The 15989-nt window shown below is 32.8% G+C and overlaps 3 protein-coding genes across 3 annotated transcripts; 1 reads left to right on the top strand and 2 right to left on the bottom strand.

Moving 5' to 3' along the window:
* Positions 1–409: 409 nt before the first annotated feature.
* LOC108207898 (two-component response regulator ARR12) lies at positions 410–2337 on the bottom strand. Its single transcript, XM_017378327.1, has 3 exons — positions 2070–2337; positions 1842–1918; positions 410–1345 (listed from the first exon to the last, which is right to left on the bottom strand). Exons 1-3 carry the CDS (start codon positions 2335–2337, stop codon positions 410–412), a joined length of 1281 nt encoding a protein of 426 aa, XP_017233816.1.
* Positions 2338–7360: 5023 nt separating this feature from the next.
* Positions 7361–9297, bottom strand: LOC108207897 (two-component response regulator ARR10). The gene is made up of 3 exons (XM_017378326.1): positions 9033–9297; positions 8808–8884; positions 7361–8323 (listed from the first exon to the last, which is right to left on the bottom strand). The coding sequence occupies exons 1-3, from the start codon at positions 9295–9297 to the stop codon at positions 7361–7363; spliced, it is 1305 nt and encodes a 434-aa protein (XP_017233815.1).
* Positions 9298–14315: 5018 nt separating this feature from the next.
* On the top strand, positions 14316–15972 carry LOC108208046 (uncharacterized). The gene is made up of 2 exons (XM_017378521.2): positions 14316–15047; positions 15143–15972. The coding sequence occupies exons 1-2, from the start codon at positions 14556–14558 to the stop codon at positions 15671–15673; spliced, it is 1023 nt and encodes a 340-aa protein (XP_017234010.1). The 5' UTR covers positions 14316–14555; the 3' UTR covers positions 15674–15972.
* The last annotated feature ends 17 nt before the right edge of the window (positions 15973–15989 follow it).

Raw genomic sequence — 15989 nt, 5'->3', positions numbered from 1 at the left:
ATGTTCTTACTGGCTGCACAGTAAGTACATTCATCACATGTTTACGTGAAATGAAGACATGTTTGGAACATGACTGATGGTGGCTTTCGATCATCGAAGAAGTTGGCATTAATATGTTTCAGGGAACGGATCCATCATCCAACTCTAGACTACTCCATGGAAGAAGAATTTCTTGGTCCTGATGAATATTATTACTCACCAAAACTCAGAGCTTTTAATCACCTCTGTCCTTAGACTATATTGCTTGTGCACGTTTTCATCATTGATAGGCAAAGATGACGATACATCCAAAGGCGAGTAAGATGGCGGTGCTAGACGGATGCAACTTTCCTGTATCTTGTTTCTGTCTTCTTCAACATCAGAAAAGAATGTTCTTACTGGCTGCACAGTAGGCACATTCACCAAATGATTAAGGGACAGGATCCAAGTCGAGATTCCAAGGAATTTCAGATGGTGACCATGGAAGAAGAAGCTCTTGCTCCTCATTATTCGCATTCCATTGTGACTCTGATGGCAATACACTATGTTGAGTCATAGTCTGGGGAATTGAGTTTATAGTGGTGCAGGCCGGATACGAGTCCCATGTTATTTCTGATGGTAACGGTGGTAGCGATACTTCATGGTTGATGAGAGCATCGGAGGCCATGTTCATATTTGAGTTCCATGGTGAATTAGTTATAATTGGTTGAGAAGTCACCGTATCCTCCAATGGCGGAAAAGAATTTTCTACATAAAATTCTGGTAGAGGCAATGTAGTTTCTTCCAAGTAGTCTTCACATTCTGGTAACGGTGGCAAAGGAGAATCCTGAGCATATTTTTCGACGCTAAAGCTTGGGAATGCTGGCGCTGCAGATTCTTGATAATAAAAATCACTGTTGGTTGAATAATTTTCTATTGGAACGCCTTCAGATCTCTTCGGACCACCAACTAATAGTGATTTTCCATCATCAGCAAATTGTAGTCCCATAAATGCACAATGGCTAGTGCTGGAACGTGTTGCATGATGGTCAGACGTGTTACTGCAACGCCTCTTATTCAAAATGCTCAACAATTTGTCTCCCTTCTCACCACCATGATCTCCGAAGCTTCCATTCAAAGGCGAGTAAGATGGTGGTGCTAGACGGACTCCAGAAGAACCAATGCCCGTGTAATTTATTCTGTAAAGTGATGAATGATCTGAAGTAGATACCGGGAGATAGTTTCTGGATCCAATTTGAGATGTGCCCATATAATGCCGCTGGCAATTTCCCAGAGAAGAGTTATAGATGTATGGAGTCTTAGTACTCCCTGTATCTGCATTAAAATCACTTTCCACCAGGGACTTTTTCAAGCTTAGACGATATTTCTGCACAATTTCAACTAATATCAGTCATCTCGAGAAAAATGTATTGAGAGATGAAAGAAACCTTTGATTAAAGTAGGTAGAGAAGTTCTGTATGAAGGCTATAAAAAATTTGAAAGTTTCTGAATTTTTCAAAAATCGGCCCGGAGTTGCAAACTTCAGAAGATTTGTGAAAAGCTACAGAAACGCATGATAAATGTATAGATATTTATATACAGCATAAAGAGTACGCGGGATTGGAAGTAATTGATTTTAATACCAGATTATTGCACGCGTGATGATATTTATGCGATAAATAATCCTGAATTGTTAATGTAAGATTAGATATTAATCCAATAGAATATTACGTTTTTAATGTTAATGCATGCTTAAAATTTTCCACTCGTGTGAATAACTTATTAGGAATGACTATGAAAGCATAAAATTTCTTCCCTTCGAATGCAGCAAATATTGCATCTCAGTAAGAAATGGATGAACACGTGCAACAAAAATTAAATACCTGCAAATGGCTGGCAACATTTTCTTTTGTAAGTCCGGGTTCATTCATCTCTTCTAATATCTTCTTTGGGAAAGCTCCTGTGCACATATAAAAACAAGCTAGCATGGTCACAATCCAGTAAGATTTCATTTAGAACTGGCGCGGAAAGGTGAGATGTATGCATATCTTATGCGAGAGACAGTTGGATGAAAAAATGAGAGAAAAATATATAGTAACAGGTAAACTTACTATCCTCCCCTAATTGTGCAATGGCCTCGACGAATTTTCGATGCATTTCACTTGTCCAGATAACTCTTGTTCTTTTTTGGACATGAGAATCATCTTGATCACCATCGTCTGGTTGTTCACCACTGGAACTCCCTTCAGGCTCTTTCCTTTTTCTATTCTCAGTTGTTTGGTTTATTTCATCTCCGAAAGATGTATTTACTCTATTACTCGTCTCACCATTTTCACTCCCTGCCACTGCAAATCCATCGTTTTCGTACAGCTTCTCCATATCTTCTATTCTCAAATCCTTCGCAGAACAAAAATTGTGAGTCCACTGTAATCATAATAAAAGAAATGAAAAAAAAGGGTATCATCACCATTAACTAAAACTTGTAGCAGATTTCAATAGATTTTTAATTTACTGAATTTTCAAACAATGCAACTATTTATGTTACAGAAGATGAAAAGATAGAAATACCTGTACCAGAGATAACAAGAGATGACAGAAAGAATATCTTTTGCAAAAATACGATGAATGAAGAGACTGAAGTGTTTCTAGACTATCTTTTGCAAAAATACGATGAATGAAGAGACTGAAATGGTTCTAGACTAACATGAAAAACAATGGAACATGAATAACCTATTTATAATTTCTGCAAGGGTCTATATTTGTATGTACCTTACTGTATTAAGAATCTCGAAAAAAAAATAATATAAAAAGTTTTTCTAAAAAATGCAGAGTTTTACAAACTGTGCCAGCTAGAATCTGTTAATGGTAAATCTGCTAGAAGCTGTAATCTTTGATTTGATTATGATTCGTATCCGACCGTTGCAGCTCGTTTTTTAAATTTTTTTTTCTTAAAACTTTAAGTACTGGCTAGTATTCAGATTTGTCTACGGTGAATCTCCTTAAAATTAAACAAAAAAAATTAAAAACTTGATGAAGTGGAGAATCATTACAAATATATTGTTCTTTTCCGGATAATCAAATTGATTAAATTTTTTAATTTTTCTAAAACATCTCAACACAATTCTAGAATAGGTATCCCTTATCTTTATCTCTCAACTGCTCAGAAAATGTAATTATTTTTTTAATTAAATTCTAAGCTTTTCAGCAAAATGAAAAGTTTAGAAAAAGTATATGATGCTTTTTTGAAGCGAGATTCCTAAAATTCTCTAGAGAGCCCAATGCAGGTCCCGAACCCTAGTACAAAATTTTGTATCAACTATCACGTCCACGGCCCGTTTAGCAAAATAATGAGATTCATTTGTACAGGAAGATAAAATTAAGTTTGTTCTGATCCTGTCATTTAATTTTTCTTCCTCAGCCACTCTGCAAAGTGCTGAATCTGCTGATGACCAGCGTTCTTCTGATGTTTTGTTTTAAGTGTGAAAATCATCGATCTCGACCTCCTCCGTTTGTTAGAGCATTTCAAATTAAAATATGATATATTTATCTCATACCGATATTAATAAAAAAAATATAGGTATCAGGATAATTTGACGCAGTTTGGAATAATTTCACTACAAGAAAAACGGGTAAATTTGATCGAAAAAATCGGTCAAATTTAGTTAAATTTGACCGCCCGCGGTCAAATTTAGCTAAATTTGACCGATTCATGTCGGTCAGTCATAACGTCGTCGAATTTAGCAAAATCGGTCAAAATTAGCTAAATTTGACCGAATATTTTTGACCGACTAAATTTGACCGCTTAAATTTGACCGAAATTTTGAAAATTTTAAAATTTGAATTTTTTTCAATTTCCCGCTTGAAAATTTGAAATTTGAATTTTTTTCAATTTGCCGCCTACAATTTATTAAATTTGACCGCATTCGGTCAAATTTATAAATTTGACCGAATGCGGTCAAATTTCAAATTTGACCATATCTGGTCAAATTTAAACCTGGACAGAATGTATTTTGCTACTTTGTGGTATATTCTTGTGTGCGAATTTTAATACTTTATTTAGTAAATTCACATAATATTATCTTACTAATCAACATATATATCACATAATTCTTAAAATTATATACCTTATTAACAAAAAAAATCGTAATGAAATTCATGTACATTAAGAATTTTTCTATTTACAAAAGAAATGTTACAAATTTAATATAAGTTCCTAATTGGATTTTGTAGTTCCACTTTGTTCCTTATCAATTTGGACGGAAATTGTGACTTGAGATTTTTGGTCGACGGAGTTGTTTCTCGGACGCCGGAGTTGCTTGAGTTGCCGGAATTCCTCCCAAATTACCATTCCACGAGTTAATTTTCTTGGTGATATTCTTGTACAAATAATGTTATTGTAGATAGAGATTGTGTATGTATAAATATATATGGTTATGAATGTGTATGTAAAAGAGGGGAAGAGGGGAAGATGGAGTCATGGAGTCATGGAGATGGGGAGGGGGAGATGGAGTCATGGAGATGTACTTCTTATTGAATATAAATTATTTCAAAAAATTATTATATTAATTAGGAATGAATCGCATTTTAAGGAGTAGTACTTCTTATTGAATATTTCTTACAAAGTCATGCAAATTAAATTTTAAATTTTTTAAATTATTTCACACGCCTAAAATAAATATATTTTTATTCATATTTAAAAATTTAAACTAATTAAATTTTAACATGTAATGAAAGTAATTAGATCTGGGAAGGATAAATTTGACCGCCAGAGGTCAAATTTATAAATTTGACCGAAACTAGTCAATTATTATTCAAAAAATTTCCACCACTTCAAGCGGGAAATTTTGCCGCCCAAAGTTAAATTTGACCGACTTCATTTTTGACCGAAGGCGGTCAAAATTAATGACGTCAGCCCTAATTTTTTTTGGAGGGAATTTCCCCTCCTATTTTTTTGGGGACCCGCATACTAAATTTGACCGGATAAATTTGACCGGTGCTAAATTTGACCGGTTTTGGTCACATATGAAAGCGGTCAAAAATAGTCGGTCAATTTTAACCTTGACTTGATATCATATGAAGTTGACCTTAAATTTGACTGCTAGCGGTCAAAAATAAGCCGGTCAAAAATAATCGGTCAAAAATACCCGGTTTTTCTTGTAGTGTTTTACTCATAAGTTAATAGAGTGTCTATAATTTAAATTTTTATAATAACATATAAAAATTGTAACTTATTTATTATGAAAATTTATTAATATTAAATTTTAAGTTATAAATATAAATATGTAAAATTAATTTAACAATATAAAGCAGATCTGAGCGGCAGGAAACGAAATTAATAAAGACAAAAGGGGAAATTCATACTCACTTCTTCAAGCTGTTGTTAAAAAGTTTAAGAGAAGTAAAATCGAAGTAGTTTGGAGTCATGTATTAAAAAATCAAGTTATAAGTTATATTATTTTCGTGAACTCGAAAGAGTATTTCGAAAGTTATAAGCTATATAAAAGAATGAGGTAACACAACTTGAAACCCTAATCGTAAACCTATCCATATTACCTGAATGCAAGTCTGATCAATATTCTAACTCTATCATCCTAATTCCATTTTAAATCCTCCAATGACGAATTTAAATCACTTTCCTCCAGGAACTTTTTCAAGCTTATACAATACTTCTGCACAATTTCCTCTAATATCAGTCATCTCGAAAGAAATGTATTGAGAAATGAAAGAAACCTTAACATTTGATTAGAGTAGGTAGAGATATTCTGTATGAAGGCTTTAAAAAATTTGAAAGTTTCTGAATTTTTAAAAAATCCTGGAGTATCAAACTTGAGAACATTTGTGACAAGCTACAGAAAAGCATGAGTAAATGTTTAGATATTTATATACTGCATAAAGAGTACGTGGGACTCGGAGTAATTGATTTCAATACGAGATTTATTACACGCGTGATACTATTGTTAATGTAAGATTTACTCCCTCCGTCCTATTTTAGTTGTCACTTTGGGTTTGTGCCGGTCAAATTGATCAAAGTTTGACTGAAATTTGTTAATATTTTATCAAGTGAAAAAATAAAAAAAAATGTCACCAGAAATAACTTTTAGGATGTAATTTTCAGTTTTTTAAAATAATGAAAGAGTGGCCTATAATTTTTGGTCAAAAATTATCAATTTGACTAACAAAAATAGAAATGTGACAACTAAAATGGTACGGGAGAAGTAGGAATTAATCCAATTACATACTTATATATAATAAGCGTAAGGGAGATAATTTGGTCGCATGGTTATATGGTCTAAAAGCTTATCATTCGTTGGATCATGTATTGAACAAAAGCTTATCATTCGTTGGATCATATATTCAACAAATAAGCACCGTTAGATTAGAACAAAATTAATTTCTGTTCGATAAAGTAACTGATATCTACTTGCATTTTTATAATTCCTATTCTGAATCAAAAGCAAATTCCATCTTTCACGTGTTTATGATTTTTTTAATCTAAATAAATATTTTTATTATTAAAAACAAATGTGTTAGATTAAGTTACTCATAACCGTTAAATCATGGAAAACTAAGATTTTGAATTCAATTCAACTAAAGTTTTAGATAAAATTTTAAATTATATCAACAACATATAAAAATTATATATTTTTACAACAGTTCTAACTTACAAACAAATCATAATTTCAAATTTTATTTAATTGAAAATTTTATTTTATTATTTATAAATTAATTTTTTTCACATCATTTAAAATATATTTAAAAAATTTCTAAATAATTAAAAATCTCTCATACCTTAACCTTACAGGCTATAAGCTAGTATAATAAAATCTTTAAGGTTCATGCATGCTTAAAATTTTTCCACTTAGTCAGAGTTTCAAATCTGACGAGTTTTCAAAACTTCCACAAGCAAATGAGCAATCATCTTAATGCGAGAGATTTTTTTTACACGAGTATTGAATTCAAAATATATCAGTATCAAAGATTTAAAACAGACGAATCATTTCTCGAATTGACATTAAATTTGATCATATGAGTATTAAATTTAAAAGATTTTTTCCTGACCAATATAAGCATCCATCGATCTGAAAATTATACATCATCTCTCAAAAATGTTTGAAACTTCAAATTTTGGATAACATATATACTCCTCTTCAAGAATCAAGATGATGTAAATCACCCCTCTTTCTTGTCCTTTCCCACAATTCTAATTCTATTCTATATAACAAGTATTCTTGACAGCTTCCTGTATCTTGTTTCTGTCAAGTTGTAAATGATAAAAGAATGTTCTTACTGGCTGCACAGTAAGTACATTCATCACATGTTTACATGAAATGAAGACATGTTTCGAACATGCATGACTGATGGTGGCATTAAATGTTTGAGGGAACGGGTCCATCATCCAACTCTAGACTACTCCATGGAATTTCGGAGGGTGGACATGGAAGAAGAATTTCGTACTACTGGATGCATCTGGATTCACATTGCACTGTGACTCTGATGCTAACGGGGGTAATAAACTATTCTGGGGAACGAAATTGGTAGTGGTGACGTCCCCACACAAGTTCAATGGCATTTCAGATGATGGTAGTGGTGATAGAAAATCTTCATGGCTGACGAAAGAATAGGAGGCCATGTCTGTATTCGGGTTCCATTGTGAGGTTATCGGAGGTAGAGAAGTGTTTGTTGTTTCTAACTGTGGCAATGAATACTCGACGTAAAATTCTGGTAAAGGAGGCAAGGAAGGTTCTTCGAATTGATCTTCAGAATCAGGAAATGGTGGCAAAGCAAAATCTTGAGCACCGTTTCCAACATTGAAATCGTTTCTCTTTGTCGAGACGACTTCAGTTCCATTCGAATCACCAAACACAAGAGACTTTCCATCATTAGCCATTCGAAGTCCAGGAAACGCACTATTTCCGGGGCTTGAACTTGTTGCATGAATGTCAGAAGTGTTGATGCATGGCCTCTTATTCAAAATGCCCAGCATTTTGTCTCCCTCCTCACCAGCATGATCATCTTTAATGTTTCCATTCACCTCGGTCCATAGACTATATTGCTTGTGCATATTTCCATCGTTGATAGCCCAAGTTGAAACATTCAAAGGGGAGTAAGATGGCGGTGCTAGACGGACTCCAGAAGTACCAATGCCCGCGTAATTTATTCTGTAAAGTGATGAATGATTTGATGTAGACACGGGGAGATAGTTTCTGGATCCAATTTGAGATGTGCCCATATAATGCTGCTGCTGGAAATTTCCCACAGAAGAGTTATAGAAATATGGAGTCTTACTATCCCCGGTTGCTGCATTTAAACCCTGAAAGTACCCGTCCCTTTCCTCCTGGGACTTTTTCAAGCTTATACGATATTTCTGCACAATTTTAACTAATATCAGTACTCATCTCGACGGTATTGTATTGAGAAATGAAAGAAACCCTAACATTTCATTATAGGTAGAGAGATTCTGAAAGAAGGCTTTAAAAATTTTGAAAGTTTCTGAAATTTTTCTGGAGCAACAAACTTCAGAAGATTTGTGAAAAGCCCCATGATACAACTATAGTCTATAGGTATTTAAAGAGTCCTCCGGATTCTGGGAAATTGATTTCTATACGAGATTTATTGCACGCGTGATTATATTTATGCGATAAATAATCCTGAATTGTTAATGTAAGATTAGATATTAATCCAATAGAATATTACGTTTTTAATGTGATTGCATGCTTAAAATTTTCCACTCGTGTGAATAACTTATTAGGAATGACTATGAAAGCATACAATTTCTTCCCTTGGAATGCAGCAAATTATTGCATATCAGTGAGAAATTGATGAACACGTGTAAACAAAAATTAATTTACCTGCAAATGGCTAGCAATATTTTCTTTTGTAAGTCCGGGTTCATTCATCTCTTCTAATATCTTCTTCGGAAAAGCTCCTGTGCGCACATAAAACAAGCTAGTATGGTCACAACTCATAAGCCAGTAAGATTTCATTTAGAAGTGGCGCGGAAAGGTAAGATGTACGCATATCTTATACAAAAGACGGTTCGATGAAGAAATGAAAGAAAAATAAGCTAGACTTACTATCCTCCCCTAATTGTGCAATGGCCTCCACGAATTTTCGATGCATTTCACTTGTCCAGATAACTCTTGTTTTCTTTTGGACATGAGAATCATCTTCACCATCGTCTGGTTGTTCACCACTGGAACTCCCTTCAGGCTCTTTCCTTTTTCTATTCTCAGTTGTTTGGTTTATTTCATCTCCGAAAGATGTATTTACTCTATTACTCGTCTCACCATTTTCACTCCCTGCCACTGCAAATCCATCGTTTTCGTACAGCTTCTCCATATCTTCTATTCTCAAATCCTTCGCAGAACAAAAATTGTGAGTCCACTGTAATCATATTAATAAAAGAAATAAAAAAAAGGGTATCATCACCATTAACTAAAACTTGTAGCAGATTTCAATAGATTTTTAATTTACTGAATTTTCAAACAATGCAACTATTTATGTTACAGAAGATGAAAAGATAGAAATACCTGTACCAGAGATAACAAGAGATGACAGAAAGAATATCTTTTGCAAAAATACGATGAATGAAGAGACTGAAGTGGTTCTAGACTATCTTTTGCAAAAATACGATGAATGAAGAGACTGAAGTGGTTCTAGACTAACATGAAAAACAATGGAACATGAATAACCTATTTATAATTTCTGCAAGGGTCTATATTTGTATGTACCTTACTGTATTAAGAATCTCGAAAAAAAAATAATATAAAAAGTTTTTCTAAAAATGCAGAGTTTTACAAAACTGTGCCAGCTAGAATCTGTTAATGGTAAATCTGCTAGAAGCTGTAATCTTTGATTTGATTATGATTCGTATCCGACCGTTGCAGCTCGTTTTTTAAATTTTTTTTTCTTAAAACTTTAAGTACTGGCTAGTATTCAGATTTGTCTACGGTGAATCTCCTTAAAATTAAACAAAAAAAATTAAAAACTTGATGAAGTGGAGAATCATTACAAATATATTGTTCTTTTCCAGATAATCAAATTGATTAAATTTTTTAATTTTTCTAAAACATCTCAACACAATTCTAGAATAGGTATCCCTTATCTTTATCTCCCAACTGCTCAGAAAATGTAATTATTTTTTTAATTAAATTCTAAGCTTTTCAGCAAAATGAAAAGTTTAGAAAAAGTATATGATGCTTTTTTGAAGCGAGATTCCTAAAATTCTCTAGAGAGCCCAATGCAGGTCCCGAACCCTAGTACAAAATTTTGTATCAACTATCACGTCCACGGCCCGTTTAGCAAAATAATGAGATTCATTTGTACAGGAAGATAAAATTAAGTTTGTTCTGATCCTGTCATTTAATTTTTCTTCCTCAGCCACTCTGCAAAGTGCTGAATCTGCTGATGACCAGCGTTCTTCTGATGTTTTGTTTTAAGTGTGAAAATCATCGATCTCGACCTCCTCCGTTTGTTAGAGCAAGTCCAATGCTAGATGCTATATATCTATTGCTATTGCTATAATATAGCATCAAAAAGTGTTTTTTGGTGCTAAAATAAAACTTGCACTCCAATGCTAAGTTCTATAATTTGTTTCAAATTTAAACAACTCATTAACTTTTACCTAACTTTTATATAGAACCAACTCTTTAACTTTTACCTAACTCATTAACTCATTAAATAGTTTCCAATTTCTATTTATTGATGATGTGGCAACATGGATGGATCCATCCTTGGTTTCAAATATAGAACCAAGGTTGCATCTATGCATGGATGCATCCAAATATGGCACCCCTTTGGAGTTGAGTTTTTTTACCTTTGATGCTATAATATAGCAATAGAACCAAGTATAGCATTGCATTGGAGTTGCTCTTAGAGCATTTCAAATTAAAATATGATATATTTATCTCATACCGATATTAATAAAAAAATATAGGTATCAGGATAATTTGACGCAGTTTGGAATAATTTTACTCATAAGTTAATAGAAATTTTACTCATAAATTTTGTCAACTATTTATTTTTAATTTTTTGATTGTTTTATTTGATTTAAATAAAAATAAATAGGAGATAAGTTTTTAAAAATCTAAAAATATAGTAGAACTCGGAATCTTTCATTTGGATGTAATATCATTCATAAACAATGTGTGAAACTCAATATATAATACTTTCAAAATTTCGACTAACGATAGAGTGGTATTTTTGATACAAATTTTTCTAAACGAGTGTCTCATTTGAGTCAATTTGGAAATCAGTGACTCAATTGATATATTTGGACGAAACGAGTGACCTACTTGATATTTATCCCCTTCTTTTTCTTAGATCTCAATTCCACGGGACTACGGATTTCTCGTTCTTCCCGGTGCTTTTATCCTCGAAAGTGGTCCGACTTATCTTGTTTTTGTGGGTTTTGTTCCCCAGATCTAAGATTGCCTTGGTTTAGCCAATATTTCATTTATGCATTTGGTTGTTAGATTATCACGTTTGGTTTTGGTTTTTTTGTTGTCTTACCGTTTGTGTGAGTTTTGTTATTTTCTCACCGTTGTTTGTGTGAGTATGACGCTTGATTTAGTAATAAAAATTGTCAAGGGATTGCATTTTCAGTCGATAGCTCAAACTATTTGTGGCAGAAGCGAAAGTGGCGAAGTATGTGTAGATATCATCTTCAACAAATCACGTGATTTTATCTCCAAGATGAATGGATTAATCAGTGATTGTTTCTGTAATTTATTTGTTCGACGCGACTATTTATATAGATGCCGTATGGTTTTTTATTATTGAATTAACTCATTTATCAAAAAAAAAACTTTACAAAATTATTAATACAATGTAAGAAAATATTATTATTAACAATTAACTATTCAAGTGATTGAGCGTGATTGAATAACATATGTGAGATTATTTTCTCTCTTAGCTGATATCCGAATTTAATTCTGTCTCATCTGAAAAGTATCAAAATATATATATATATTTGTAAAATATATAAATCTAAATTTAAAAAAAATATTTAATTGATTATGCTGGCACATCGGATCCCTTGTGCAAACAACAGTAGCACCGACATGTACCGCCTAGTGAAATCGCCTCCCATATCTATATCACACCGTTTGTTTCCTCTTGCAGGAGACAACAATATATATTACAATATTATTTTTTGGATTTCTAAATATTTTCCCAGTTGTTATTATTTTGTTTTTGTTTCACAATGTGCTTTAGTAAGATTACTGGTACTTGCTATCTAATCATACATCCTATATTACTAATAACAATGATAAGGTTCTATATTTTATGATATTCTGAAGATAATACAGTATAACTTATTTTTGGATTTCCGCATATGTTCTCAGTTGTTATAAGTTAGTTTTAATTCTACAATGTTGTGTGGTAGGATTAATTACTACTACTTGATTCGTTATCTAATTATACGTCTTCAATTACTAATACTATTATATAATAAATAGTTTCAAAAAAAATACTATTATATAATAAATAACAATTATAACATTGTATATTTTATGACATTTTGATGATAATATATGATTCTATATTTTGAATATTAATTCGGATTTGGATATCTTTTTCAATATCTCATAAATCAAATAACATAAGTATCAAATTGAGAAATTAATCAGCTTCAACCCTTTTATCCAACTTTTCATTCTAGCATAACTCTTCTTCTATTTGCACCCCGTTTCATTTTATCTTTGTGGGTACCATAACTTTTTAAATGTGAGTAATTTTGACTGAGTTAATTAACATGTTGTATAAAAACTGAAAAATGTTTCGGAACAAAATTAATAAAATTGTTAGAAGAATTAGTTATTATTTTCGAATTCCTCCAATTAACTTATATAGCTAATTGTTTATATATTGTACACGTTCGTAGAAACAATATTCACAAGGCTCCCATGCTGACCAATACGACAACTACAGTACCTACCTGTATATCTAACTACCTTCTCATGATCAATGATCATGTTCTTCAATTTCAATATAATATTACCGATGTTTGACTCAAAACTTTGGCCGCACACCGTAAAATTAATAAAATATACTTCAGTATCTACATTTATCGTATTAGTATCTGTACACTCGTGATAATTGTCACCAGTAGTATTAATTTAAAGCACATTAGCGTTTTTATTTTATTTTTTATAAAATAATCGATTCATTTATTAAAAGTCATACGGCATCTACAAATATGGTCGAAATTTGACAAACCTCACTGGTGAATCTTTCTTCTTGGAGTGGTAACTATACGATTTGAAGATTGATGTACTTATTTTCATCCGATTGTTTTCACCTGACTTTCCTAAACAATCAACTATATATATGTGATCTCATAATCAAATTTATAAAAATCATTCCGATCTACGACCTCTGTCATATGACAGATTACATTAAAAAAACACTAAAACAAAAATCAACACTCACAAGGAGAGACTAAATAAAAGCTTACTTATCATTTATTTTAAATGTAAAATTGTAAATAATATATTTTTCTTTTTCTTTTTTTTTTGTCAGGTTTTACATACTCGTAGATGAGTTGTATCTACAATAGCGGCATCATGGATCACTCCCTCTAATAAAGTTTATCATCTAACTGAAATATATGCAAAGATATCTTTGGACGATAAGACTTTAAAGTCTGATAAGAAAACCCTCTTTTTCCATGATCCTGAAAATCAAAACAAGCAAAAAAACAAAAATAAAATCTATATAAAATGTTAAAAGAAGACCGAAATACTTAAAGTAAGTTTTGCCAAACACCCACAGTAATTTCTTATTTCAAATATCCGGATCTCATACTACATGGTATACCGTATATGGGTGGGATTGATGAAAACACTGGTTTTTAAAAAATCTTGAATATTTTAAAAGTTCTTACAACTGGATAACAGGACAAGTACTTGTCAAGCTCACTCTTTCCAGGTGACTACCATGTCCATGCAGGTGGTTAAATATAATTGATTGACTAGACTAATATCACTTCTATTTAACCTTAAACTGGTAAACCCAGCTACCAACAAAAATAAGAACACATGCAATATATAATAAATAAATAAACAACCATGCAAAGCTAGTTAATTAAGAACACAGTGAGTGAGTGTAAATTCAACCTTCCTCCCGACATCCTTCACAAGTCCATACAAACCAAGTATCATTTACAAAATCTTGTCCCCCCATTTTTATATTTCTATATGCTCTTCACCCTCCATACTTGTGCGGCTCCTTCTGTCTTTTTCTTCCTCGTCCATTGTTTCTCGCACCAAAGAACCTGCGCCGCGCCTTCTTTCTAGATCTATCTCTCAGATACATCTTCACCATATATATCTGTAGCCTACACTCCCCTCATTAACCATCTTTACACCATTCAATCCCGAAAACATCAAGTTCTCCCTCTTCGTAGAGATTAATCACATTAGTCGGGTCCTGTATATATATACTGCTTCCGAGTGAGATATACTGGTTCGAATTTGAGTTCATTAATCATCTTTGCACCATTTTCTTCTAAAAATTTCAAGTGCTCTCTTTTAATAGAAATTGATCACACACTACTTCCGACTGAGATATACTGATTCGATTTTGAGTTTACTATGACTTCTCAGCTTGTACCAATTGGCCAGAAACCGCGAATGCTCAAAGATTTCCTTGCAGACAATTCTCATTCGAAACGAGTGTCCTTTTTTCAAGATAATCTAAACATGACATTTTCTAACAGCGGATTTTCCAAATTTCTCATCAAATACCTCCCGTTTACCACCAATATTAAGCCTCCGTCAATTTTACCAAGGAGCATTACCAAGAGACTTTCTAAATCGAGGAGCGTCAGTCGAAATGTCAACATGAAAGAGTTGACTGCTAAGGTCAAGGTGAAGGACATCCTACGGTGGAGATCATTCCGAGACTTGGCTGAGGTGGAATCTCAACCGTTGAATTTTTCATCATCGCCTCATCATTGCACGACCGTTACTACCACGACAGGATCTACCAGTATGACGAGCAATAGTGGCAGATCTAGTTGGTGTGATAGTGATTTTACTGCCGAAGATTTACCGTCATGGTGCAGTAATTCTGTGACCCCTAAGGTAACTACTAAAATCATTTATATTATTACGTTACTTTCTTTGTTATATATTTTTAGTTAAATAAATCTAATAATATTTCTGCGTATATTTTATAGGGAAAATGGTTATGCGACGAGGAAAAAGAACAAAATAGTCCGGTTTCGGTTCTGGACTGTTTCTCCGAAGAAGACGAGGAATCGTTCTCATATTTTCACCAAACTCCTAGGAGAAAGCAAGCCGGAACAACAGAGTTGTTCGTGAACAAAACTCATAAACACGAAGAACCGGAAAATAGGGCGGAAGAGAAGGCAATGCAGCTTCTAAATCAGGTCAAAACAAATATATCTGGATATCTAGAAGTCGAGGAAGAATTTCTTCTCTTGGATTTCTTTTCAGAACAATTGACCGAAAACAAAAAGGGTGATTATGAACTAACGAAAGTAGCAAATGAGTGGATTAAAGGAGAAGATGAAGGATGTCTAGAGTGGAAATTGGTAGGCAAGAAAGAGTTTAGTATTAGAGATATGGAGAGAGGAGTTAAATGGAACAAGTTTGATGAAGATGAGCAAGAATTGGGATTGGAAATTGAGAAACAATTGTTGAATTGCTTAGTAGATGAGGTATTATTTGATTTTCTTGATCTTTAAATGAAAAACAAAGGCCCGAGAATAATTTTCAAAAAAAAAAAAGGCCCGAGAATAATAATAATTAAGTTAGGTAGTAGTACTAGTGTACTAGCGCACAAGCCCGGTTAGTTATAAGATCTGAAAGAGCTGCAGTCGTTTCTGTTTATAAGATTAGGGTATTTCTGTCTCCATGAGACATGAGTAGTGTACAAAACGATTATTATGTAGTAATTATGTATCATTGATCAGGGAGTTATATATCCTAATTTCTTGTATTGTTGATTCAAATAAGACTTTTTAATAGGAATTATTTTACATCTTGTTCCGTTTATAACAG

The sequence above is a fragment of the Daucus carota genome, chromosome 2 (genome assembly GCF_001625215.2).
Source record: "Daucus carota subsp. sativus chromosome 2, DH1 v3.0, whole genome shotgun sequence".
NCBI lineage: Eukaryota > Viridiplantae > Streptophyta > Magnoliopsida > Apiales > Apiaceae > Daucus > Daucus carota.
The sequence above is the reverse complement of the archived record's forward strand: the minus strand, read 5'-3'. Positions and strand labels throughout refer to the sequence as shown.